We start from the raw sequence: 27,567 nt of genomic DNA, 5'->3' as shown, positions 1-27,567 counted from the left end.
AGAGATACTTCATTTTCAGATGCTACAAACAATTTACAAAGCAACACAGGCGGCATTACCAGTAAATGTTCAGAAATTGTTCACTCTTAGTCAAGGTCCTCACAGCATGCGCAGCTTGCTGCAGTTTAAACAGAAAAAGATAAGGACAACGATGGGAAGCCATAGTTTGTCAGTAGCTGGTGTGAAAATGTGGAATAGCCTAAACAATGAATTAAAGTTAGCAAGAAATTTAACTGTTTTCAAACATGAGTTAAAGAAGCTGTTATGGAAGGAATATCAAAACTAGGTACAGGAATGGCAATGTCTGGCTATGTGTACAAAACAATGGCAATGTGGGAAATTCAGCACTGGAACACCTGGCATGGAAACAAAACATGGAAACAAAACAAAGTCACTATAAAATGTGTGTGTGTGACATTGAGCTCTATCACAGCACAGCAGATATCACGACCAAGCAGAACATAAAATCAAGAATGGAGATTCTGAACTGGTCAGTAAATGCTATTGACAAGATTTTTTCTACACGGCGTGCTGGGACAAGGGAACCGGCCTGTCCAGATGGGACATTCTTGGCGGGATACACCATGGACAGCTGGAATAAATGGAAAGTGGTGTGTCTTGGGGTGCTGGATATAGAAGACGTGGAGGACGTCTATATATTCACGGGCATGACGGTGGGCCTGGTGATCCTAGGGCTTGGCGGGGTCTGGATGCTACAAAAGTTGAGAAAAGTGAGAGCTGATCAGGCAAAGCTGCTCTCTGGCCTCGCTGACATCCAGGGGAGACTGACCAGTGTATGGTCGGAGGTGTCCAAAGCTCGGGAGGAGATGAAGTCAGTACGAGCGGAGGGGGCAAAGGCTGTGGCGGCTAGAGAGCCAGAGGACGGCGACTAATCAAAATCTGCATTGACACACGCACCTCCATTGCAAAGTGGATTGCATGCAAAAAGAGGCTTGGACATAAAAATAACTGAACAGTGGACACAGTAGTAAATCACAGGAACGGTGATCAGGATGAGTGGACTGGACACGTGTACAAACATACATGCTATCTGGACTGTGAAGGATGAAATTAGACGAATTGCTATGTGGTAAACTATGTATCTTACTGAATTCTGTTGTTGATGTGATCATGAATCTTACATAGAACGGGGCGGGACTTTGATAAGCGTCAGCTTCTCCCGTACCCTTTTCGTCATGTGCTGTGTATGCAATGTATAATGTTCTGGAGATGAAATGTGTCTATATAAACATGCCGAAATAAACAAAATAATAAAAAAAAAAACTCCCAGAATGCACCAGTTGAAAACCTTTTTATTTACATTTCAGTATCTCCCATGTTGAGGAATTTATCAAAACCAGTTCTGAAGTCCGATTGTGAGAAGAGAGTTTTATTCAGTAGCCGGCGGTGAGCGGACCCTAACCCTAACCCTACACAGACGCATGTCTTGGTCGGTGTGCTGACCCAGAGAGATTTTACAACAGGGTTTTTATACAAGAAACCTGTGATCTTTCAGTTTGGGACGACCCCCTGGGTCAGGAAGTCCATATATGGTATCAAGTCCTCGTCTCTGCAGGAGCTGGAAGTCAAAGCCACTTCCACGGTGCCGTCTCAGCAGGGATTCAGGACGCCGGAACTTGCGTGACAATGTGTCTCGAGCACTGTATGAGACTGGAGCCGCCTGCAGGTCCTCGTCCCTGCAGGTCCTCGTCCCTGCAGGTCCACAATGCACTGCACCCTCATTTATTTACTTTAACTTCTGGTTTTAAACTCGTTAAAGAAACAAGAAACAAACTTTAGTAACAAAAGTCACAATGAGAGAAACGTGGAGGTACCGGTCCGTCAGAACCAGCAGGGGGTTCTGGTGGTTCCACTAGAACCCGGACCGGGGCAGGCTGGGGACCGGGTAGAACTTGGAGATCCGGTTCTGGTGGTTCTGGTTCCGGTCCACTAGAACCCGGACGGGGGCAGGCTGGGGACCGGGTAGAACCTGGAGATCCGGTTCTGGCTGGTTCTGGTTCTGGTTCCGGTCCACTAGAACCCGGACGGGGGCAGGCTGGGGACCGGGTAGAACTTGGAGATCCGGTTCTGGCTGGACGGGTTAAGGCACTCGGACTCGCCACTCATCTTGAAGAAAACTTCCTGTTCCTGCAGCTTCCTGGAGAACCCGTCCTCCAGAACCTGGAGACAACAGAACCAGAACATTAATAACCCGTTAATAACCCGTCCTCCAGAACCTGAAACAATAAACCCGTTAATGACACGTTAATAACCCGTTAATAACCTGTTAATAACATGTTAATAACCTGTTAATAACATGTTAATATCCCGTTAATAACATGTTAATAACCCGTTAATAACATGTTAATAACCCGTTAATAACCCGTTAATAACCTGTTAATGACACATTAATAACCCGTTAATGACACGTTAATAACCCGTTAATGACCCGTTAATGACACGTTAATAACCCGTTAATGACCCGTTAATAACCCATTAATAACCCGTGAATGACCCGTTAATAACCTGTTAATAACCCGTTAATAACCTGTTAATAACCCGTTAATAACCTGTTAATAACCTGTTAATAACCCGTTAGTAACCCGTTAATAATCTGTTAATAACCTGTCAATAGTAAATGCTGAACTAAACTCCCCAGGACAAAGAAAACCCGTCACCAAGAATACAAATAAAAACAGAGAAGAAAATAGGAGAAGAGATAACAGAAAACTGGAGAAAAGATCGGCAGGTGAACCGGCAGCTGAGGAGAAGTTATGATGCAAACTTCAACATGATGGTTTAATGAGGCAAAATAACAGGCTTTTTCTCTCCAATAGATTGTTATAATCATTTGTTTCAGATGTACTGTCATTATTTTCTGTATAAACATTTCATTTGGCGTTCAAGAAGTATTTTTTTAAAACTTGAGTCTTGAAAAAGAGGGTCATCTTATAATCAGGGTCGTCTTATAATCAGGTCGTCTAATAATCAGGTCGTCTAATAATCAGGTGAGTGTCCCGGCACATCCAAGTGATCGCCGCGACTTCGTGGCGCTCGAAACCCGGAGACTGTTGGGGGGGCTGATAGGAGGGAGGGGCCAAGGAAGGCGTTGAGTTGAGGGAGGTGGTTATCAGTAAGTGTGTGTGAGCGGTAAATCCGTGAACTTCTCTCAGAGCTGCTCTCAGCCAATGTCCTTGATGTTATCAGACGGCTCGGTCAGTTCTGAAACAGGTCCACAGATGTTCCTGAGAGGGGAGGGTTAGTGGGGGCAGTCACCTTGTTTACATTCCACCAGGGAGATTGTGACCAGAGCGATCGGCCAAACCGCCCTGTCAAGGTCAGATTATAGAATCAACAATTATATTGAAAAACAGACAGACTCAGTAATTTTCCGTCTGCCTTCAGTCTCTGGTTCATCAATGGCGACTCCAAACAGACAAATTTGTGATCAATTCCCACCAAGCCGAGCTTCCAACTTCTCCAAGGTCTTCTCCATCTTGCCAATGAGCTCAAAAACCGCCGCCAGCCTGCGATTCTGTTCAAGAATCACATCCAGCTTACGGCTTTGCTCCCCCAACGTTAAAGTCTGAGTGTTGATCACCTTGCTTGATCCTTCAGCCACGTCCGGCAGCTCTGAAAGAGCCAGAACAGCTGTCGACGACTTACGCGTTTGTCGGTAGACCAGGAATCCCCCTCCTCCAATTAGGAGAAATCCTGCTATCATAAATCCAATTATGAAGAATCTTCAACGTCCTCGACAGACAGAATCACCAAACACAACGGCTTCCAGTATTTGTAGGAATCCATTGTGTATCCAGCATAAAATGTCCCATCGGGGCAGGAGGACTCCCTTACCCCCTGACTTCTCGTAGCAAAAATGTGGTCAATTGTGCTGAGAGACCAGTTAATCAATTCCATGATTGTAGAGTTTGGGAGGAGTGAAAAAGAGAGACTCTGAAGACGAGACAGGACAAAAGCAGCAGCAGCAGATAGATAAGGGAGAGGAGCAGAAAAAGCGTCCGCCTTCGTCGAGAGCCGGAAGAAGGGTCGTCTAATATTCGGGCCAATACGGTAATTCTAATAATTGAACCAGCAACCCCTTTGTGAAGTGAAGACCAGCGTTTGGACGGACGGTGATAAAGACCAGCGTCTCACCTTCTTGCGGGGACGCAGCTCGTCCCTCCAGTCCTGCAGCTCCAGGACGTTGTCCTTGTCCAGCTGCTTCAGCTTCTGGGTCTCCTGCTCCCCCAGCAGGTGGACCTTCTCGTTCTGGACAGACGAGGACACGAGGACATGAGGACAGATGAATCAGAATCAGAATACTTTATTGTCAGTGTACCTGGTACAGTGAGATTTGAAGCAGCATCACCTCTCCAGTGCAAGACAAATAGCAGTAGTGCAAACAATAAGAAATATAAAGCAATAAGAAATATAAGAAATATAAATAATATAAAAAAGGTTAAGGTGCATTTGAATCGTTTTTTTTTTACAGATGACAGTATATACATATGTAGGAATATTGCACAGAGTCCGGGAGAAGTATTGCACAGTTAGAAAAGACAGTAACGAGGATAATTCACAAGTTGTTCAGGGTGATTATGGCTTTGGGGAAAAAACTGTTTTTGAGTCTGTTAGTTCTTGACCTGATGACTCTGTAGCGCCTTCCTGAAGGCAGCAGGTCAAACAGGTCATGAGGACAGAGCGTCACCCCCTGCCCCATAACCCTGACCCCCCCAGGTGTCCCCAGGTGTCCCCCCAGGTCCCCCCATGTCCCCCAGGTCCCCCAGGTCCCCCCCAGGTGCCCCCCAGGTCTCGCCCAGGTCCCCCCCAGGTCCCCCCAGGTCCCCCCCAGGTCCCCCCAGGTCCCCCCAGGTCCCCCCCAGGTCTCGCCCAGGTCCCCCCCAGGTCCCCCCAGGTCCCCCCCAGGTCCCCCCAGGTCCCCCCCAGGTCCCTCAGGTCCCCCCAGGTCTCTCACCTGCAGCTGCTGCAGCTCCCTGACGTTCTCCTCCCGCTGCAGCTGCAGGTCTCTGATCTGCAGCTCGTGTTTCTGCTGCTGCTGAAGTCGCTCGTTCTTCTGCCGCCTTTCCTCCTGAGCTGCAAACTGGAACCAGAGGAACCAGAGGATTAGACTCGGGGCCGAACCCGACCCGGTCCGCCCCCAGACCTGAACCCGCTCCCCCCTAGACCTGAACCCGGTCCCCCCCCACCGGTAAAGGTGCCCCCCTTCAGGACCCGAAGGTGCTCCCCCCTCACCTGTTTGACTTTCTCCCGCTCCATCTCCGGTGTCAGCGCGGCCCCCCCGGCCCCCCCCTGGCAAAGGTGCCCCCCCCCTCACCTGTTTGACTTTCTCCCGCTCCATCTCCGGCGTCAGCCAGGCCCCCCCGGCCCCCCCCATGTGCAGGCTCTTCTTGAACATGTTCATGCGCGTCTTGGCCTCGCTGCGTTGGATCTTGGGCAGCCGGCTGCGCTCGGCCGTCTGCTTGGTCCTCAGCAGCTCCTGCAGACGCTGGTGGTAGCGCTGCATCTGCTCCAGCTCCTGCAACCAATGAATGAATGAATGAATGAATGAATGAATGAATGAATGAATGAATGAATGAATGAATGAACATCGGCTCCAGCTCCTACAACCAATGAATGAATGAATGAATGAATGAACGAATGAATGAATGAATGAACATCGGCTCCATCTCCTGCCCCGACCAGGAGACGGGGGTGAAGGTCGTGTGAACGTTTTTAAAACAAATGCATATTTAGTACCAATTAAAGACAGAAAAGTCAGATGCGGGGGGGGGGGGGGGGCACGGTAGCACAGAGAAGCCAGTTCTGTTAGTGGTACCAGTACCGGCCCCCTGCTGGTACCAGTTCTGTTAGTGGTACCAGTACCGGCCCCCTGCTGGTACCAGTTCTGTTAGTGGTAGTGTACCGGCCCCCTGCTGGTACCAGTTCTGTTAGTGGTAGTGTACCGGCCCCCTGCTGGTACCAGTTCTGTTAGTGGTAGTGTACCGGCCCCCTGCTGGTACCAGTTCTGTTAGTGGTAGTGTACCGGCCCCCTGCTGGTACCAGTTCTGTTAGTGGTAGTGTACCGGCCCCCTGCTGGTACCAGTTCTGTTAGTGGTAGTGTACCGGCCCCCTGCTGGTACCAGTTCTGTTAGTGGTAGTGTACCGGCCCCCTGCTGGTACCAGTTCTGTTAGTGGTAGTGTACCGGCCCCCTGCTGGTACCAGTTCTGTTAGTGGTAGTGTACCGGCCCCCTGCTGGTACCAGTTCTGTTAGTGTTACCAGTACCGGCCTCCTGCTGGTACCAGTTCTGTTAGTGGTAGTGTACCGGCTCCCTGCTGGTACCAGTTCTGTTAGTGGTACCAGTACCGGCCCCCTGCTGGTACCAGTTTTGTCCGTGGTTGTGTACCGGTACAGATAAATTCATCATAGTGGGTGATTTTAATATTCATATGGATGTTGAAAGCGATAATCTTAAATCAGCTTTCGATTCTCTTCTAGAATCGATGGGTATCTCACAAAAAGTGGACGAACCGATGCACTGTTTTAATCATACTCTGGATGTGGAAGGTCAGGTAAAGGTCGTTTGAAGGTCGTGTGAAGGTCGTGTGAAGGTGAAGGTCGTGTGAAAGTCGTGTGAAGGTGAAGGTCATATAAAGGTCATTTGTACCTTCTCGTGTCTCCGGAGCAGCTGGTGTCTCTGCAGGAAGTGCTGCTCCTTCAGCTGCTGCTTGAGCAGCTGCTGCTTCTCCTGCAGGTGGCGCTCTTCCTGCTCCCACAGGGCCGACTCTCGGGCTGTAGAGGGACACGGGGTCAAAGGTTAGGGGTCAAAGGTCACACGGGGGTCAGAGGTCACACACGGGGTCAAAGGTCAGGGGAGAGGACAGGTGGCGCTCCCACAGGGCCGACTCTCGGGCTGGTAAAGGGACAAAGGTTAGGGGTCAAAGGTGATATTGGGGTCAGAGTTAGGGGTCAGAGGTCATGGTGGGGTCAGGTTCAGGGTCAGAGGTCAGGGGTCAGACCGGGGTCAGGTTCAGGGTCAGGGGTCATACAGAGGTCAGAGGTCACCACCCACCTCGCAGCAGCTGCTGCTTGTTATCCAGACAGCTCTTCTCCTCGGTGGGGTCAGGGTGGGGTTTTACGGGGGTTAGGGGTCAGACCAGGGTCATGGTGGGGTCAGGTTCAGGTTCAGGGGTCAGAGGTCACCACCCACCTCGCAGCAGCTGCTGCTTGTTATCCAGACAGCTCTTCTCCTCGTCTGCCAGCTGGAGTTTGTGCTGCTGGATGATTTTCTTCAGGGATCCGTCCAGGAACTGCTGCTGCTGCTGCAGGAACTGCTGCTCCTGGGGGGGACAGGTGGGGGACGGAGACGGGGGTGAGACAGGTGAACCAGACACCAACACCTGGGAATGAGCCCAGTTCACCTCAGCCGGGTCTGGTACTGCAGGACCAGAGCTGACCCGGTCTCTGTTGGTAACCACGGAGACGCAGAAATAAAACCATCAGGAACTCAACACCTGTTCTCCTGGGATCCCGGTAACCAGTTTTAGTCTGTGGTGTAGAGAGTTTTAGTCTGTGGTGTATTTAGTTTTAGTCTGTGGTGTAGAGAGTTTTAGTCTGTGGTGTAGAGAGTTTTAGTCTGTGGTGTAGAGAGTTTTAGTCTGTGGTGTAGAGAGTTTTAGTCTGTGGTGTAGAGAGTTTTAGTCTGTGGTGTAGAGAGTTTTAGTCTGTGGTGTAGAGAGTTTTAGTCTGTGGTGTAGAGAGTTTTAGTCTGTGGTGTAGAGAGTTTTAGTCTGTGGTGTAGAGAGTTTTATTCAGTAGCCGGCGGTGAGCAGACCTACAGAGCGTGTCTGGGTTGGTGTGCTGACCACGAATGGTTTGAAATCATGACTTTTATACAGTAAGTTGTAACCCAAGGTTGGCCCTGTGAACAATGAGCAGGTGAACAAATTAGCCAATCAGTGTGTGTGTGTGTGTGTGTGTGTGTGTGTGTGTGTGTGTGTGTGTGTGTGTGTGTGTGTGTGTGTCTATATCCGGGTCAGCCTGGGGTCACTTCCTCTTCCTCCATCCACCTGGTGATCAACGCTGGGCTGGTGCAACGTGGGCAGACGGCAACCGTAATGGCACTTTAAAGGCACTTTAAAATGCTAGATATGCAGCTATCAATGGTCAGGTTTTTTTAGTTTAAACCTTTGAATGGATTTGGACAAAGAATCCCTCTACAATCCTTGATGGCGAACTACCTTGGACTCAATTAAACCTCTACAACTGGTGGTAGGATCAACCTTTTTTTGAACTGAATGAAGATTACTCTTGTTCCTTCATTCCCTGGACAAAGGACTTTAAAAAAAAGGAACTCTAAGGAAGAGAACCTTCCAAATCTCAGACGTTGAGACTTTAATTTTGCTTTATTTATTGTGTGAATTTCAAATACAAATCATTATTTTCAAACTTAAGTTGTGTCTGTGGTTTTCATAGAAATTGGACTCCTCATTGAACCTTTGTTACAAAGTTCAGAGCACTAAAGGCAGGAATAAACAAGCCAAGTGAGAGACAAAAAGCAATTTACAGTCAGATGTGTCTGTGGCCAAATGCCGTTATCGGTTATTCGGCCTGAAATGGTGGAGATAAACGAGCGGCGCCGGTCCGATTAGGACGGCAGGACGACGTAAATTGGAAGTGATTTAAGCTCGTCAGGATAAACGGATCTGAGAAGAATCACACTCCTATAAATAGGAACCAGAGCAGCTACAAAGACAACGTTAACACCAGGCCGGTTCCAGGGCTGGTCCTGGTCCTGGTTCTGGTTCTGGTGCTGGTTCTGGTTCTGGTTCATAAGAACCGGTTCCAGGGCTGGTTCTGGTGCTGGTTCTGGTTCTGGTTCTGGTTCTGGTCCTGGTCCTGGTCCTGGTTCTGGTTCATAAGAACCGGTTCCAGGGCTGGTTCTGGTTCTGGTTCTGGTCCTGGTTCTGGTTCATAAGAACCGGTTCCAGGGCTGGTGCTGGTCCTGGTGCTGGTTCTGGTCCTGGTTCTGGTTCATAAGAACCGGTTCCAGGGCTGGTGCTGGTTCTGGTTCTGGTTCTGGTTCTGGTTCTGGTGCTGGTTCTGGTTCTGGTTCTGGTTCTGGTGCTGGTTCTGGTTCTGGTTCTGGTTCTGGTCCTGGTTCTGGTTCATAAGAACCGGTTCCAGGGTAGCAGCAACTCTTTGCTGGTCTAGAGGAAAGAACTGCTTATGTAAGCGGAGGGGGCGGAGTTATTCAGACCAACCAATAGCAAGGCTGGGAGACATTTCCAAATATGAATGAATCTGGATGCAGCAAAGCATCATGGGAGGAGGAGACGACCTCGGTGCGTCCGAAATGCCGTACTTAACAGTATTTACTAAAAAGTATACTTAAGTTCGGCAAACTTTTGAGTAAATATCAGTAGTATTCATTAATTCAGACGTATTACCTCCTGCCGTTGGGAGGGGGAGTTGTTACCATGGTAACAGCAGCACTTCCTGCCGTTGGGAGGGGGAGTTGTTACCATGGTAACAGCAGCACTTCCTGCCGTTGGGAGGGGGAGTTGTTACCATGGTAACAGCAGCACTTCCTGCCGTTGGGACGGGGAGTTGTTACCATGGTAACAGCAGCAGCAGCTCCGCTTTTTCACGTTTATTCTGGCCCAAACAAAATTACATTATATAATAACTAGAAAATTTCGTCGCAGAATTTTGGAGAGTGCCACGGGGGGCTGCTGCCCATTTAATAATGACTTGGATTTATATAGCGCCCTTCTAGGCACCCAGAGCTTTACAGAAATCATTATTCATCCATACACATCCTCACTGGTGGTGGTAAGCTACATTTTTGTAGCCACAGCTGCCCTGGGGCAGACTGACAGAAGCGTGGCTGCCATATCGCGCCAAACGGCCCCTCCGACCACCACCAACATTCATACACATTCATACACATTCACACGGGGCAAGGTGGGTAAGGTGTCTTGCCCAAGGACAGCAACTGGGATAGAGCGGGATTCGAACCGCCGACCTTCCGATCATTGGACGACCCGCTCTACCACCTGAGCTACTGCCGCCCCTTAATTTGTGTACATTGCTGCATTTTTCAGCAATAAAGGTGAAGGAATCAAAGCTAAGTCCGATGACACCACCCACGACTCTATCAATATCACATATCGACCTATCAGAAAAAGGTGCGGGGCTAATTTGCATCAATCATGGTCAAGGACTCAATACCGAGTCCGATGACACCACCCAGGACTCTCTATGTCAAACCATTCAAACGTTATAGCATTTACTGATGGTTATTTACTGTGTGTGTGTGTGTGTGTGTGTGTGTGTGTGTGTGTGTGTGTGTGTGTGTGTGTGTGTGTGTGTGCAGGACTGGGGGGTCGGCTAAGGTCAAAGGTCAGGGGTCAGATTTCACAGAATTCTTTGTGGCGTCTCCATTTTACAGGTTAAACTTTAACTTAACTTTAACTTTTGACTTCATATACTTTAACCGTTAAAGTATATGAAGTCTGTACTGACTGAGTCATGTGACCAGTTCTGGCTGAATGAGTCAGCAGCTGAATTCTGGTTGCCCCGGCAACAAGAACCTCGACTTCAGAACCTTCCGGTTTGGCTGTGAGAAAAACCCAGATTTTGGCTTCTGACAAGGTCTCAAATAACTCCGATTTGTGAGAAAACCGTAGCTCCTAGCAGAAAAACGAAAACATCGTGAGAGACACAGAACCCGGCAGATTCTGACAATCTTCATTTTATTCAGATATTCCTTAAAATGAGTGAGTAAGGTCAGTGCGAAGACAGAGTGAGATTCTTTTGAAGAAAACTTTTGATTACATTACAGCCAATGGGGATAGAGACAGGTATTGGCGGCGCTCTAGCCCCCCCGTTTAAATTTTGTGCATACCCCGCCTGTCAAAGTCACATTTTATGAATCCCAACACCCATGTCTACATTCTGACCAAAAATGATTTGTCTCGTTTTTACGGTTTGGCCGTGAGCTTGTGTTACAAATAAAAATTCTGGTTATTTTTTTACTGTTTCTCGCAGTCTAGAAACCGACATTCCGCACTCTAGGTTTGACGAAGAAGTGATTTCCAGTCCTCGCTTGAGTGCTAATATCTTGAAAAGTGTACATCTTAGGAGAAAACTGTTTGGAGAGAGAAGAGAAGATTTCCTCCGTTTTGAAGTTTGAATGACAGTTCTACGTGCAAGTATGAGAAAGATAGGTGATTTAGAAAAAAGGTGAATTTTGTCTTTTTTCTCGACATTTTCCCATCCGCTTTGAATGGGGCCATACAAATACATGGGAAAATTAGTTCCCCATTAGTTTGGAAATTCGGAAATGTTTTTGCACTTAGTGCAAAAACCATTTGTGCCATCACTCTGAAAATCCACAGGACTGTAGTTAAATTCAGGTCCTACAACTTTCTAAATCGGTTCAGAATTTTTCGAGTAACGGTGTGCGAGTGGTGAGGCCCCAAAGTTCTCCCAATGCGTTCCGGATGGTGCTAAAAGCACCAATCGCTAATAAAAGTCATAGCACACGATTCCTGCTTAAGGCGCACGTTTCTACGTTTTTACTTTCCGCGTTTTCTCAAAGCTGCGGGACTAGTTACGTGCCGAAGTTTGTCCGGAAAATTAATAATAATAAACGCGCAGGATAACAATAGTGCCTCTGGCTGCACCAAGAGGCACTATTGTTATCACTCCTCCTCCATTGCTATTGCATAGCTATGGAGGAGGAGTGCCACTTGGCACAGCCGTGGCACTAACTAGACAATTTTCTTGCAGAAATTTTGAGAGTGCCACGGCGGGCTGCTGCACATTTGTGTACATTTTTCAGCAATAAAGGTGAAGGACTCAAAACTTAGTCCGATGACACCACACAGGATTCTCTATGTCAAACCATTGCGCAGCCGTGGCACTAATTATATAATAATATTATTATACTTAATATTATACTTATGACATATACGTATCACTTAGCAACCAAACACTTCTGCATTGCATTGTGGGAAGTTTCTGCTCAGCTAGTGTCCATCAATCCACACTAAACATTTCCCCAGAATGAGTATGGATAGTACATACTACTGAGTACGTACTAATGTTTCGGACACACTAAAAAATCTTGCGTACTCATTTTGCTGCTCATTAGGGGGAAGTATGCAAACTGACGTTAGCAGCGTCTCCTCACCTCCTTCCTGCGGTTCTTCAGCAGGTCCTGGTTCTTGCAGAACTCCTGGTCCTGCTCGGCCTTGATCCGTTGGGCCTCCTCCCTGAGCCGGGTCGTGTGTTCCATCTCCAGCCGCTCGATGCTCGTCTTCTGCTGCCGCTCCAGGTTCTCCAGCTCCTGGTCGTACTGACGCCTGCGGCTCTGGAGACCAGAACCAGAACCAGAACTACGTTAGTTACTGACGCCTGCGGGTCTGGAGACCAGAACCAGAACCAGAACCAGAACTACGTTAGTTACTGACGCCTGCGGGTCTGGAGACCAGAACCAGAGCCAGAACCAGAGCCAGAACCAGAACCAGAACCAGAACCAGAACCAGAACCAGAACCAGGTACGTTAGCTACTGCAGCACAGACACCTGAGAAGAAACTGAACCTTCGTTACACTGAAGTGCTGGCCTGCGGTAACGGTACTCCCCCCCCGGTCATCCCGCTGCTGCTTCCACCTGCCTGCTGTGCTGCTGACGTCCCTGACCCACCAGTCTGGCCCTCGGCAGGAGGGTCCCCCCTTATGAGCCTGGTCCTGGTCCAGGTTTCTTCCCTCCTAAAGGGGAGTTTTTCTTGCCACTGTTTGGCTTAAGGTTTTTCTCCCACTAGGGGAGTTTTTACCTGCCATTGTTTATGTAATAATTGCTCGGGGGTTTATGTTCATGTTCTGGTTCTGGATCTCTGGAAAGCGTCTAGAGACACTTTAGTTGTATTAGACGCTATATAAATAAAACTGAATTGAATTGAACCGGCAGGTTTTAACAGAACGAGTTCTGGTGAAAGGGTTAACTGAAATAAGTGGTTTATTGGCACTTTTCCACTAGCATTCACTAGCACCTTTGGGTTTGGGCCGGCTAACCCCAGCTAATCCCGTAGCCGCGGCGCTAGACGGGACTCACCGCGGTCTCCTGCTGGAAGCGGCTAACCCCGGCTATCCCCGGCTAACCCCGTAGCCGCGGCGGCGGCACTAGGCAGGACTCACCGCGGTCTCCTGCTGGACGCGGCTAACCCCGGCTAACCCCGTAGCCGCGGCTAACCGCTAAGCGGGACTCACCGCGGTCTCCTGCTGGACGCGGCGGGTCAGCTGCTCCGTCTGCTGCGTCAGTTTGATGCCGAGCTGCTGCTGCGACCGCTGCTCCTCCTTCTGCAGGAGACGCAGCTCCCGCAGCTCCTGACGCCTGCAGGACGACAGGAGAGGTGCATTCTGGGTAACGGTCAGACAGAGGGAGCAGTGCATTCTGGGTAACGGTCAGACAGAGGGAGCAGTGCACTCTGGGTAACGGTCAGACAGAGGGAGCAGTGCATCGTGGGTAGCGGTCAGACCATAGGAAGCAGTGTACTCTGGGTAACGGTCAGACCGGACAGATGAAGCAGTGCACTCTGGGTAACGGCAGTACCTAAGGAACCTCCTCTCCTGGTTGCTCTCCTCAGTGTCGGTGAGGATCTTGGACGTCGTCACGCTGACCTCCACCCCGTCCACCAGGAACTTACGCGTCTTCTTCAGCGTCCTCTTGTGGCGTCTGGCGTCCTGGGGAGACAAAGTTGGAGGACGAGGGACAAACCCCAGCGCGTGTTGAAATAAATCGATTTTCCCTTTCTAAAAGTGGATTGGTATGTCTAAAGATTAGTGACAGGTGCGTTTAGATGACGAAATCAAACGTGGAAGAGCGTGGAGTGAAGTGGTGCAAACATGTCAGCAGGGTGGAAGTATTTTAGAGTGGCAAAGAATAAAACAAGAATGGCTGTTTGCAATGAATGTTCTGCTCAAATATCTAGAGGGGAAACGTCTGCAAAGTCTTTCAGCTACAAGTTTGATTTATCATTTGAAATGATAAAAAACCCTGAGCGCTTTAATGCATTTTTATTGTTTTAAGGCCTATGTTACAATATTCAGTCAGTTAAGCCTAACGTAAGCTCAAAGATGGCCAAAAAATGTATTTTGCTAATTTATTTATTTTAAGTTATTGTTCTTTGCTGGTATAATGTCTGCTGGAATATTTAAGAAATGCTGGGAAATTAAAAAATGTTCAGTTTTTTATGTTCAACAAATGTTTTCTACCTTGTAATTTTGTAAAAGATTTTTTTCTTTTAAAAGCCTAAATCACATTTATTTGATTTATGCAATGGTGAAAAAATTGGCAAAATAAATGAAAAACTGCTGAAGAACCATGTTCGGTATTGTTCGGTATTCGGCCAAGTGTTTATTATTATTTTTGGTTTCGGTTTCGGCCACAAATTTTCATTTTGGTGCATCACTACTAAAGATCGATTTTAGTTAAATGTAATTCATGCAACAGCTGAAAAAACAGTTTTAATAACACCAACCCAAATCAATATCAGAATCCAATCAGATCAGATCGAACCAAATCTTGATATTCGATTCTGAATCTTAAGAATCAGAATCGAATCGATTCTTGACGTTTGAATGGATCCCCAGTCCTGATCTGTACGAACCTGGTTGAAAACTGATCCGGGTTCCTTGGGTTTGGAGATGGACGGGTCCAGGTTCAGGTTCAGGTTCAGGTCCAGGTCTTTGTCCGGCTCCTTCTCCTTCTCCTTCTCCTCCTCTCTGAGATTCCCCGGCAGAGTCAGGGTCACCTTCAGGTGTTTGTATCTCTCTCTGTCGTCCTCCTTCTCCTCCTTCTCCTTCTCCTCCTCCTCCTTCTCCTTCTCTTTCTCCTCCTCCTCCTTCTCCTCCTTCTTCTTCTCTGTTAGATTCGCCGGCAGAGTCAGGGTCACCTTCAGGTGTTTGTATCTCTCTCTGTCCTCCTCCTCCTTCTCCTCCTCCTCCTTCTCTTTCTCCTCCTCCTCCTTCTCCTCCTTCTCCTCATTCTCCTTCTCCTCCTCCTCCTTCTCCTCCTTCTCCTTCTCCACCTTCTCCTTCTCCTTCTTCTTCTCCGGTAGATTCCCCGGCAGAGTCAGCGTCACGTTCAAGTGTTTGTATCTCTCTCCGTCCTCCTCCTCTGCTAGCCGGTCTGGTTCTGGTCCAACAGTCGGGGTTTCACCCTGAGAGTTCCCATGATGCTCGGCGGTGTCCCTTTCCTTCTCGTCCTCCACAGGGTTCCCATGATGCTCGGCGGTGTCCCTTTCCTTCTCGTCCTCCACAGGGTTCCCATGATGCTCGGCGGTGTCCCTGTCCTTCTCGTCCTCCACATCTGGGTGGAGCTGCTGCCATTCTTCAGAAGGTTTCTCTGGTTCTGGAACCTCGTCATTACCTGGAACATCTGAAGGTTCCTCCACAGCTGGTTCCTCCACAGCTGGTTCTTGTTCCTTCACAGCTGGTTCCTCCACAGCTGGTTCTGGTTCCTCCACAGCTGGTTCCTCCACAGCTGGTTCTGGTTCCTCCACAGCTGGTTCCTCCACAGCTGGTTCCTCCACAGCTGGTTCCTCCACAGCTGGTTCCCCAGCTGGTTCCACCACAGCTGGTTCCTCCACAGCTCGGTTCTTCACAGCTGGTTCTTTTTCCACCACATGGTTGGCGGCGGACGCCCCGGTTAAGGTCGGCAGCAGCAGTACGATCGGCTCGATCTTCTCAGGAACTGGTTCCAGGACGGACGGAGAGACGGGCGTCTTCTCATCCTCTGAACTGCCGACGCTGACGTCGGATGGAGCGCGTTTGTGGCCCTGAAGAAGAAGAAGAAGAAGAAGAAGAAGAAGAAGAAGAAGAAGAAGAAGAAGAAGAAGAAGAAGAAGAAGAAGAAGAAGAAGAAGAAGAAGAAGAGAGTCAGGACTGTAACAGTAACATATATATATATAACATTTGATTATTCCTGAAGGGAAGTGTAAGGTTAACTAAAGGTTAACATTGATCCGAGGGTCTCCCGTAGAGGTCCAAGGATCTTAGAGGTCCAAGGATCTCCCGTAAAGGTCCATGGATCTCCCGTAGAGGTCCAAGGATCTTAGAGGTCCAAGGATCTCCCGTAGAGGTCCAAGGATCTTAGAGGTCCAAGGATCTCCCGTAGAGGTCCAAGGATCTCCCGTAGAGGTCCATGGATCTCCCGTAGAGGTCCAAGGATCTCCCGTAGAGGTCCATGGATCTCCCGTAGAGGTCCAAGGATCTCCCGTAGAGGTCCAAGGATCTCCCGTAGAGGTCCAAGGATCTCCCGTAGAGGTCCATGGATCTCCCGTAGAGGTCCAAGGATCTCCCGTAGAGGTCCATGGATCTCCCATAGAGGTCCATGGATCTCCCGTAGAGGTCCGAGGATCTCCCGTAGAGGTCCGAGGATCTCCCGTAGAGGTCCAAGGATCTCCCGTAGAGGTCCATGGATCTCCCATAGAGGTCCAAGGATCTCCCGTAGAGGTCCAAGGATCTCCCGTAGAGGTCCAAGGATCTCCCGTAGAGGTCCAAGGATCTCCCGTAGAGGTCCAAGGATCTCCCGTAGAGGTCCAAGGATCTCCCGTAGAGGTCCAAGGATCTCCCGTAGAGGTCCAAGGATCTCCCGTAGAGGTCCAAGGATCTCCCGTAGAGGTCCATGGATCTCCCATAGAGGTCCAAGGATCTCCCGTAGAGGTCCAAGGATCTCCCGTAGAGGTCCAAGGATCTCCCGTAGAGGTCCAAAGATCTCCCGTAGAGGTCCAAGGATCTCCCGTAGAGGTCCAAGGATCTCCCGTAGAGGTCCAAGGATCTCCCGTAGAGGTCCAAGGATCTCCCGTAGAGGTCCAAGGATCTCCCGTAGAGGTCCAAGGATCTCCCGTAGAGGTCCAAGGATCTCCCGTAGAGGTCCAAAGATCTCCCGTAGAGGTCCAAGGATCTCCCGTAGAGGTCCAAGGATCTCCCGTAGAGGTCCAAGGATCTCCCGTAGAGGTCCAAGGATCTCCCGTAGAGGTCCAAGGATCTCCCGTAGAGGTCCAAGGATCTCCCGTAGAGGTCCAAGGATACCCTCCGGTTGAACCCTCTCCTCTAAACACTCACCAGATCCGTCTCCTCCTCTTCCTCCTCCTTGTGCTCCTCGATCTCCTCGGTGACGTCGGCCTTCGCCTCGGCGACCAGCTCCCTGAGCGGTTTGCTGTCGGTGACGCCGGACACGAACGGATGCTGCAACGGAGGACACAAGTCTTCATGTTTCAGAGAACTCAGGATTATCAGGAGCAACCAGGGGCTACGCCTTGGACGAAAGGAAGACCGTCCCTGACGACCGTCCTTTACAACCGTCCATAACAACTGTCCCTAACGACCGTCCTTTACAACCGTCCATAACAACTGTCCCTAACGACCGTCCTTTACAACCGTCCATAACAACTGTCCCTAACGACCGTCCTTTACAACCGTCCATAACAACTGTCCCTGACGACCGTCCTTTACAACCGTCCATAACAACTGTCCCTAACGACCGTCCTTTACAACCGTCCATAACAACTGTCCCTAACGACCGTCCATTACAACCGTCCCTAACGAACGTCCCTTACAACCGTCCTTTACAACCGTCTTTTACAACCGTCCCTAATGACCATCTCTTAGATTCAGATTCAGATTCAGAAAAACTTTATTTATCCCCGAGGGGCAATTTCAAGGCAACTGAGCAGCAAAACGTTGAAGGTATCAAATAGGATAATAAAAAATAAAAATAAAAATAAAATAAAATAAACAGATAAGTGGGGCATGTCTCATATGTACAAGAAATGTGCAAAAAATTTACAAAAAAAAATATATATATAAGAATGTCAGAGAAAATGTACAATAGAGTGACTGTGGTTTAAATAAAATATACAGTGTAAAGTGTAAATAGACAGTGTAAAGTGTCAATGTAAAGACAGTGGATGTAAACAGTCTAACAGGAGTATGGAGTAGTCCGGGGGGGTGGGGTTCTGTGGATGTGGGGGGTGTGTTTAGCAGCTGGAATTAAAAAGCAGGGTAGCTTTGGGGACAAAAGTATCTCTCCTCCTCTCAGTCCTGCAGGCGACGCAGCGCAGGCGCCTCCTGGAGGGGAGCCACTGGAATGCAGGATGGAGTATGTGGGAGGGGTCCTTCATGATTTTAGCTGCCTGGCTGAGGGCCTGCTGGTTGAAAACCACAGACAGAGTTCTGACCGGCAGGCCGATGATTTTCGAGCACAGTGATGCTCTGCAGTCTGTTACAACCTCTTACAACCGTCCCTAACGACCGTCCCTATCGGCTCAGAGGCGTTGCACCTATATATATAACGATATAACAAACACGACCAACGCCGGCTGGACGTCTACCCGTCCTCGTCTATCCGCCGCGTCCTCGTCCGCCTGCTGGACTGAATCCTGGACTGAACCCTCACCTTCTTGGGACTACAGACGTGCTGCACGTATTCCACCGCCGGCCGGATCAGGTGCAGCTTCTTGGAGATCAGAACCTTCAGGGGCGGCAGGCCCGGATCCTGGACCTTCAGGCCCATCGGGGTTCTGCTGGTTCTGCTGGTTCTGCAGGTTCGAGGGAACTGTTCGGGCCAGAGAAGTTTCCTGCTGCTGCTCTGAGAGGCGACTAAGCGGCTCGGACTTAACGCAGACGGAAAAAGCAAAGCTGTGCTGACGTGAGCAGCAGGGGGGACGGGTCAGAACCTGAGCAGGTAAACACCTGTCGTCTGGGACGGCTGATTGGCTCAGCAGGTGGTGGAGGTCATGTGACTTAAGGTGGCAGACGGTGTCACCTTAAGGTGGCAGACGGCGTCACCTTAAGGTGGCAGACGGTGTCACCTTAAGGAGACAGACGGTGTCACCTTAAGGTGGCAGACGGTGTCACCTTAAGGTGGCATTAAGGTGCCAGACGGTGCCACCTTAAGGAGACAGACGGTGTCACCTTAAGGTGGCAGACGGTGTCACCTTAAGGCACCTTCGGTTGGACGAGTGTGTGAATGAAGCACCTGCAGCAGCTGCGTCGCCGTCCAACGGTTGTCCACGTTCTTGTCCAGGCAGCGTTTCAGGAAGTCGCTGAATTCTGGAGACCTGGAAGACACGAGTCATGAAAAACACTGGAGACCTGAAAGACACAAGTCCCCCGGTACCCCTGCTCCCCTGGTAAACCCTACCTGTAAAATTCAGAATCCAATTTAAAATTGTATTACTTTCATATAAAGCCCAAAATGGCTTATCTCCGCAGTATTTACAAGACCTGATAGAGCCTTATGTTCCTGGCAGAGCTCTCCGCTCCCAGGGTGCAGGTTTACTCGTAGTTCCTAGAGTATCTAAATGTAGATTTGGAGGGCGGGCGTTCTGCTATCAGGCACCACTACTATGGAACCAACTTCCAATCTGGGTTAAGGAGGCTGACACCACCTCCACCTTTAAAACTAAACTTAAAACATTTCTGTTTAGTAAAGCCTATAGTTAGTGTTTAGTAAACCTGCTCCTCACTAACACTCACCAGCGCTAACACTCACCAGCGCTAACACTCAGCAGCGCTAACACTCATCAGTGCTAACACTCACCAGTGCTAACACTCAGCAGTGCTAACACTCAGCAGCGCTAACACTCACCAGCGCTAACACTCAGCAGCGCTAACACTCACCAGCGCGACGGCTGCAGCAGCGCTAACACTCACCAGTGCTAACACTCACCAGCGCTAACACTCACCAGTGCTAACACTCAGCAGTGCTAACACTCACCAGCGCTAACACTCAGCAGCGCTAACACTCAGCAGCGCTAACACTCACCAGCGCTAACACTCAGCAGCGCTAACACTCACCAGCGTGACGGCTGCAGCAGCGCTAACACTCACCAGCACTAACACTCAGCAGCGCTAACACTCACCAGCGCTAACACTCAGCAGCGCTAACACTCACCAGCGTGACGGCTGCAGCAGCGCTAACACTCACCAGCACTAACACTCAGCAGCGCTAACACTCACCAGCACTAACACTCAGCAGTGCTAACACTCAGCAGCGCTAACACTCCCCAGTGCTAACACTCACCAGCACTAACACTCAGCAGTGCTAACACTCAGCAGCGCTAACACTCCCCAGCGCTAACACTCACCAGCGCGACGGCTGCAGCAGCGCTAACACTCACCAGTGCTAACACTCACCAGCGCTAACACTCACCAGCGCTAACACTCACCAGTGCTAACACTCACCAGCGCTAACACTCAGCAGCGCTAACACTCAGCAGCGCTAACACTCACCAGCGCTAACACTCAGCAGCGCTAACACTCACCAGCGCTAACACTCAGCAGCGCTAACACTCACCAGCGTGACGGCGTCATCAGCGTGGGCGGCTCGGCCTTGGCGATCCGCAGCAGAACCCTCATGGGGTTCATGTGGTGGTTCGGGGGTTCTATCTGGGCCAGCTCGATCAGGGTCACGCCCAGAGACCAGAGATCCGCCTTGGAGTCGTACGGACAGTCCTTGGACGTCTCGCACATCACCACCTCGGGGGCCATCCTGGGGGGGGGGGGGGGGGTTAGGATCAGGACCAGACCTGGTCTCCTGGGGGGAGACCCGGACCAGGACTAGACCAGACCTGGTCCAGGGGGGACCGGATCAGGACCAGACCCCCAGAACCAGACCCGGTCCAGAACTCACCAGTACGGCGTCCCGATGAAGGAATCCCGGCGCTGCAGCGTCTTGGTGTTCCGGGCCGACACGCCAAAGTCCGCTGGAGGTCAGAGGTCACACAGAGGTCAGAGGTCACGCAGAGGTCACAGGTCACACAGAGGTCACACAGAGGTCACAGGTCACACAGAGGTCAGAGGTCACACAGAGGTCACGCAGAGGTCAGAGGTCACGCAGAGATCACAGGTCACACAGCGGTCAGAGGTCACGCAGAGATCACAGGTCACACAGAGGTCAGAGGTCACGCAGAGATCACAGGTCACACAGAGGTCAGAGGTCACACAGAACAAGTCAGATGAATGTCAGACAATACACACACACTAATACACACTAATACACACACACACTCTGAACTGGTGACTCGGCGCCCCAGTCTCCATGACATCATCATCATGGTCTGATGGTGACATCATCATGGTCTGATGGTGACATCATCATGGTCTGATGGTGACATCATCATGGTCTCCATGGTGATGACATCATGACCGACGTCTCAGCAGCCGAGAAACGAGAAAAGTTTCTGTTGTTTCTGCGGTGACTCTCTGCTGAGTCATGCTGCCGTCGCTGCCGTCGCCACAAACTCATGCTGCTAGTGTTGTTTCTGTTTAAACCGGTTCTTACCCAGTTTAACGTCCCCGTCTGTATTTAATTAACCCGGTCTAACCCGGTTTAAACCGGTCTAAACCGGTTCTTACCCAGCTTCACGTCTCCCTCCAGCGTCAGCAGGATGTTTCCAGCCTTCAGGTCTCGGTGGATGATCTTGTTCTCGTGCAGGTAAATCAGAGCCTGCAGGGTTTGTCTGCAGACGGACCGGATCTGGGGCTCGGACAGGGACCGGTCCAGTTCTGGGGGGACAGAGACCAGGACCAGGGTTAGACCTAGACCGGATCTGGGGCTCGGACAGGGACCGGTCCAGTTCTGGGGGGACAGAGACCAGGACCAGGGTTAGACCCCTCTGGGGGGGGACAGAGACCAGACCTAGACCGGATCTGGGGCTCGGAGAGGGACCGGTCCAGTTCTGGGGGGTAAAAACCAGGGTTAGACACACTGTTACTCTGTAACTGTCCTTCCGGCTCTCGGTGAAGGCGGACACTTCTCTGCTCCTCTCCCTCCCTATCTGCTGCTGCTGCTTTTGTCCTGTCTCGTCTTCAGAGTCTCTCCTTTTCACTCCTCCCAAACTCTACAACATGGAATTGATTAACTGGTCTCTCAGCACAACCAGAAGTCAGGGGGTAAGGGAGCCCTCCTGCCCCCATGGGATGTTTTTTGCTGGATACACAATGGATTCCTGGAAACATTGGAAACCGTTGTGTTTGGTGATTCTGTCTGTCGAGGACGTTGAAGATGCTTCATAATTGGATTTATGATAGCAGGATTTCTCCTGATCGGAGGAGGGGGATTCCTGGTCTACCGACAAACGCGTAAGTCGTCGACAGCTGTTCTGGCTCTTTCAGAGCTGCCGGACGTGGCTGAAGGGATCAAGCAAGGAGATCAACACTCAGACTCTAACGCTGGGGGAGCAAAGCCGTAAGCTGGATGTGATTCTTGAACAGAATCTCAGGCTAGCGGCGTCTTTGAGCTCATTGGCAAGATGGATAAGACCTTGGAGAAGTTGGAAGCTCGGCTTGGTGGGAATTGATCACAAATTCATCTGATTGGAGTCGCCATTGATGAACCAGAGACTGAAGGCAGACGGAAAATTACTGAGGCTGCCTGTTTTTGTAATATAAATGTTGATTCTATAATCTGGCCTTGACAGGGCGGTTTGGCCGATCGCTCTGGTCACAATCTCCCTGGTGGAATGTAAACAAGGTGACTCTGCCCCCACTAGCCCTCCCCTCTCAGGAACATCTGTGGACCTGTTTCAGAACTGACCGAGCCGCCTGATAACATCAAGGACATTGGCTGATAGCAGCTCTGAGTGAAGTTCACAGACTTACCGCTACACACACTTACTGATAACCACCTCCCTCAACTTAACGCCTTCCACGCCCCCCCTCTTATCAGCCCCTCCCTCTTATCAGCCCCCCCAACAGTCTCCGGGTTTCGAGCGCCACGAAGCTGCGGCGATCACTTGGATGTGCGGCCCCCCCCCCAACCCCACACACCCACATGCAAGTCTCGTGATGTCTGTGCTCTGTGTGCCGAGGTGTTTTTGCACCTTGACACTGTGTATTATACTCAGTGTGAAAATGTTTTTCCAGGTCTAGATCCAGGTCCAGGTCCAGGTCTAGAACTCACCCAGCATGACGGCGTCCACGGCCCCTCCAGCACAGAACTCTATCAGGATCTGGGGGGTCAAAGGGGGGGGGGGGGGGGGCAGAAAGGGGGGCAGGATCAGTGGTTTTTGGAGGGTAAACAAACGTAGCATCCAGAACTGGATCAGCTGCCCATAACCCGTAATCCCCCCCAGCTGTGGGTGGACCTCCTGACCCGGGGGGCCTGGAAGGTTCCCAGTCCCAGAGAGTCCCACCCCCCGGTCCCAGTCTGGTACCAGTCTATATATATATATATATATATATATATATATATATATATATATATATATATGCACGTGTACCAGAACCAGACTGGTACCAGTCCGTCTCCGTCCCTCCAGCTGCAGTGTCCCAGTTTCCAGCCAGACATGACGTCTGAGACACAGGTCCAGTGTTTCCTCTGGGGGGGGGGGGGTCAGCGGCCCGCCGTCGTACAAAGACCTCCTTAGTGGACTCTGGGGGGGGGGGGGGGGCCAGACCATGGGGGGGGGGGGGGGGGGGGGGGGGCCTCTCAGGCTTGTTCCCCACAAACACGCATCGCAGGTCCTTCCTCCCCGCTGCATCAGACTGTACAACCAGGCCTGCTCTCAGTAGCCAGTGGACAATAACATGTGCAATATCTGCCAGTCTACCTCACAACACTCCACCTGCTTTTTTTGCAGTTTCTTCTTTCAACCAACTCTATATACTGTTCATATTCTGTGGTTATACATATTTTGTATATATTTTTTGTATTTTTTATATATTTTTTATTTCCGACTTTTCAGTCTTTTTACCCCTCAACAAAAATAAGTTTCCCCACTGAGGGAGAAAATAAAGGATATCTTATCTTATCTTATCTTAAACACAGGAATGCACCAGAGGCTCTGGCCGTCACCCTGTCTTCACGGCTCGTCCACTTCCTGTTTTCTATGCAGTTTAGAAGTTTTGGGGATGTGCCCTTTTTTTGGCACCTGAAAGGTGGAAACTCTAGTTTCACCTCATTTTCTGACCCCCCACCCCCCCCATCGGTACCGGGTCGCCCAGAAACAGGAAGTGGATTTGACGGAAACCGGAAGTGGATGTGACGGAAACAGGAAGTGGATGTGACGGAAACCGGAAGTGGATGTGACGGACACTGGAAGTGGATATGACGGACACTGGAAGTGGATATGACGGACACTGGAAGTGGATGTGACGGAAACAGGAAGTGGATGTGACGGAAACAGGAAGTGGATGTGACGGACACTGGAAGTGGATGTGACGGACACTGGAAGTGGATGTGAAGGAAACAGGAAGTGGATGTGACGGACACTGGAAGTGGATGTGACGGACACTGGAAGTGGATGTGACGGACACTGGAAGTGGATGTGACGGAAACAGGAAGTGGATGTGAAGGACACTGGAAGTGGATGTGACAGAAACAGGAAGTGGATGTGACAGAAACAGGAAGTGGATGGAAACCGGAAGTGGATGTGACAGAAACTGGAAGTGGATGTGACGGAAACAGGAAGTGGATGTGACAGAAACTGGAAGTGGATGTGACGGAAACTGGAAGTGGATGTGACAGAAACAGGAAGTGGATGGAAACCGGAAGTGGATGTGAAAGAAACAGGAAGTGGATGTTACGGAAACCGGAAGTGGATGGAAACCGGAAGTGGATGTGAAGGAAACAGGAAGTGGATGTGACGGAAACCGGAAGTGGATGGAAAACGGAAGTGGATGGAAAACGGAAGTGGATGTGACGAAAAAAGGAAGTGGATGTGACGGAAACTGGAAGTGGATGTGACAGAAACAGGAAGTGGATGTGACGGAAACCGGAAGTGGATGTGACGGAAACAGGAAGTGGATGTGACGGAAACAGGAAGTGGATGTGACGGAAACCGGAAGTGGATGTGACGGAAACAGGAAGTGGATGTGACAGAAACAGGAAGTGGATGTGATGGAAACAGGAAGTGGATGTGACAGAAACAGGAAGTGGATGTGACGGAAACCGGAAGTGGATGTGACGGAAACCGGAAGTGGATGGAAACCGGAAGTGGATGTGAAGGAAACAGGAAGTGGATGTGACGGAAACCGGAAGTGGATGTGACGGAAACCGGAAGTGGATGGAAACCGGAAGTGGATGTGAAGGAAACAGGAAGTGGATGTGAAGGAAACAGGAAGTGGATGTGACGGAAACCGGAAGTGGATGTGACGGAAACCGGAAGTTGAGTTACCGGTCCCCCCCACCAGGACCGTCCCCCCCCACCAGAACCCCCTCCCCTCCACTCACCCACAGCTTGTCCTGGAAGGTGAAGGCATCCAGCAGCCGGACGATGTTGTGGTGTGTGCAGGACGCCAGGATCTGGATCTCCACCATGTAGTCGTCCAGCTCCTCCTCCGTCTGCACCTCCATCACCTTAGCGGCCGCCATGACGCCTGTTAGCTTGTTCTCCGCCTGCAGGGGGGAGAGAAATTAGAGTTATCGTTTTACAGACGGATGAAAAATAGAGAGACAAATGGATCGCTGCAATTCACAGAAAGACTGGATTCCAGAACAGAAACGTGGATTTGCGGTTCCTATTTTGTATGAGGTAATGTTGGATTTTTGGGTAGCTAACGTTAAACGGTCAAATCATAATGTTCGGTGTCCTCATCACTTTAATTTCTACAACAAATCCTGCCTTGAAGCCTTGAAGTCGGTTCTTGGTAACTGTACCAAATATTCATGTCCATGGACCACTGGTTCTTGGTAACTGTACCAAATATTAATGTCCATGGACCACTGGTTCTTGGTAACTGTACCAAATATTAATGTCCATGGACCACTGGTTCTTGGGGTAACTGTACCAAATATTAATGTCCATGGACCACTGGTTCTTGGTAACTGTACCAAATATTAATGTCCATGGACCACTGGTTCTTGGGGTAACTGTACCAAATATTAATGTCCATGGACCACTGGTTCTTGGAGTAACTGTACCAAATATTAATGTCCATGGACCACTGGTTCGTGGTAACTGTACCAAATATTAATGTCCATGGACCACTGGTTCTTGGTAACTGTACCAAATATTAATGTCCATGGACCTCTGGTTCTTGGTAACTGTACCAAATATTAATGTCCATGGACCACTGGTTCTTGGTAACTGTACCAAATATTAATGTCCATGGACCACTGGTTCTTGGAGTAACTGTACCAAATATTAATGTCCATGGACCACTGGTTCTTGGTAACTGTACCAAATATTAATGTCCATGGACCTCTGGTTCTTGGTAACTGTACCAAATATTAATGTCCATGGACCACTGGTTCTTGGTAACTGTACCAAATATTAATGTCCATGGACCACTGGTTCTTGGGGTAACTGTACCAAATATTAATGTCCATGGACCACTGGTTCTTGGTAACTGTACCAAATATTAATGTCCATGGACCACTGGTTCTTGGTAACTGTACCAAATATTAATGTCCATGGACCACTGGTTCTTGGTAACTGTACCAAATATTAATGTCCATGGACCACTGGTTCTTGGTAACTGTACCAAATATTAATGTCCATGGACCACTGGTTCTTGGTAACTGTACCAAATATTAATGTCCATGGACCACTGGTTCTTGGGGTAACTGTACCAAATATTAATGTCCATGGACCACTGGTTCTTGGGGTAACTGTACCAAATATTAATGTCCATGGACCACTGGTTCTTGGTAACTGTACCAAATATTAATGTCCATGGACCACTGGTTCTTGGTAACTGTACCAAATATTAATGTCCATGGACCACTGGTTCTTGGTAACTGTACCGAATATTAATATTTATGTACCTTGTAGACCTTGCCGAAGGCCCCGTCCCCCAGCTCCCCCACGATCCTCCAGAACTCCTCCGGGTCCTCGTCTCTCCTCACGTGCTCGTATTGTTTCTTCTTCCTCTCCGCTCCCAGTTTGAAAATCCTCCGGAAGTTGAAGAACGACATGTTTGTTCAGCCTGCAAAACAATATCCATCAAAACCTGAGAATGATATCGATGTTAATCGATGGGGCGGCAGTAGCTCAGGTGGTAGAGCGGGTCGTCCAATGATCGGAAGGTCGGCGGTTCGAATCCCGCTCTGTCCCAGTTTGCTGTCGTAGTGTCCTTGGGCAAGACACCTTACCCACCTTGCCCCGTGTGAATGTGTATGAATGTGTATGAATGTTGGTGGTGGTTGGAGGGGCCGTTAGGCGCGATATGGCAGCCACGCTTCCGTCAGTCTGCCCCAGGGCAGCTGTGGCTACAAACGTAGTTTACCACCACCAGTGAGGATGAGTATGAATGAATAATGATCTCTGTAAAGCTCTGGGTGCCTTGAAGGGCGCTATATAAATCCAAGTCATTATTATTAATCGTTCTTTTTGCCAAAGGACTTCCTGAAACATCTTCTCTCTCAGGTCACGTTTCCACAGAGCTGGTATTTACAAAAACGGATATTTCCCCCTCTACGTTTCTAAAAATCCCATCATTTCCAGGAACCTGCATAAATATCTGTTAAGGTGCTATGAGCAGCCAAACCTACAGGGGGCAGTGTAACGAGAAGATAAAGTCATGCTAGCCAATCAGAATCCTGGAAAAAAA

At 49.8% G+C, this 27,567-nt stretch overlaps 1 protein-coding gene across 1 annotated transcript; it reads right to left on the bottom strand.

The window, feature by feature from the left end:
• Positions 1 to 1,727: 1,727 nt before the first annotated feature.
• On the bottom strand, positions 1,728 to 26,938 carry slkb (STE20-like kinase b). The gene is made up of 19 exons (XM_061728462.1): positions 26,783 to 26,938; positions 25,247 to 25,411; positions 22,976 to 23,024; positions 21,430 to 21,579; positions 20,705 to 20,777; positions 20,369 to 20,563; positions 19,049 to 19,130; positions 17,134 to 17,256; positions 15,193 to 15,845; positions 14,676 to 14,790; positions 13,619 to 13,749; positions 13,276 to 13,399; positions 12,199 to 12,378; positions 7,210 to 7,339; positions 6,667 to 6,791; positions 5,336 to 5,536; positions 4,976 to 5,101; positions 4,156 to 4,269; positions 1,728 to 2,181 (listed from the first exon to the last, which is right to left on the bottom strand). The coding sequence occupies exons 1-19, from the start codon at positions 26,930 to 26,932 to the stop codon at positions 2,035 to 2,037; spliced, it is 3,033 nt and encodes a 1,010-aa protein (XP_061584446.1). The 5' UTR covers positions 26,933 to 26,938; the 3' UTR covers positions 1,728 to 2,034.
• Positions 26,939 to 27,567: the final 629 nt, after the last annotated feature.

The sequence above is a fragment of the Cololabis saira genome, chromosome 1 (assembly GCF_033807715.1).
Source record: "Cololabis saira isolate AMF1-May2022 chromosome 1, fColSai1.1, whole genome shotgun sequence".
NCBI classification, from domain to species: Eukaryota; Metazoa; Chordata; class Actinopteri; order Beloniformes; family Belonidae; genus Cololabis; species Cololabis saira.
This window is presented reverse-complemented; position numbering and strand designations above follow the sequence as displayed.

Coding starts and splice junctions, on each gene's coding strand:
- slkb (XM_061728462.1), bottom strand. CDS start 26,932: ATGTCGTTCTTCAACTTCCGGAGGATTTTCAAACTGGGAGCGGAGAGG. Junction 12,379..13,275: donor GCGTCCAGCAGGAGACCGCG/GTGAGTCCCGCT, acceptor TCTGGTCTCCAG/AGCCGCAGGCGTCAGTACGA. Junction 7,340..12,198: donor TGAAGAACCGCAGGAAGGAG/GTGAGGAGACGC, acceptor TGTCCCCCCCAG/GAGCAGCAGTTCCTGCAGCA.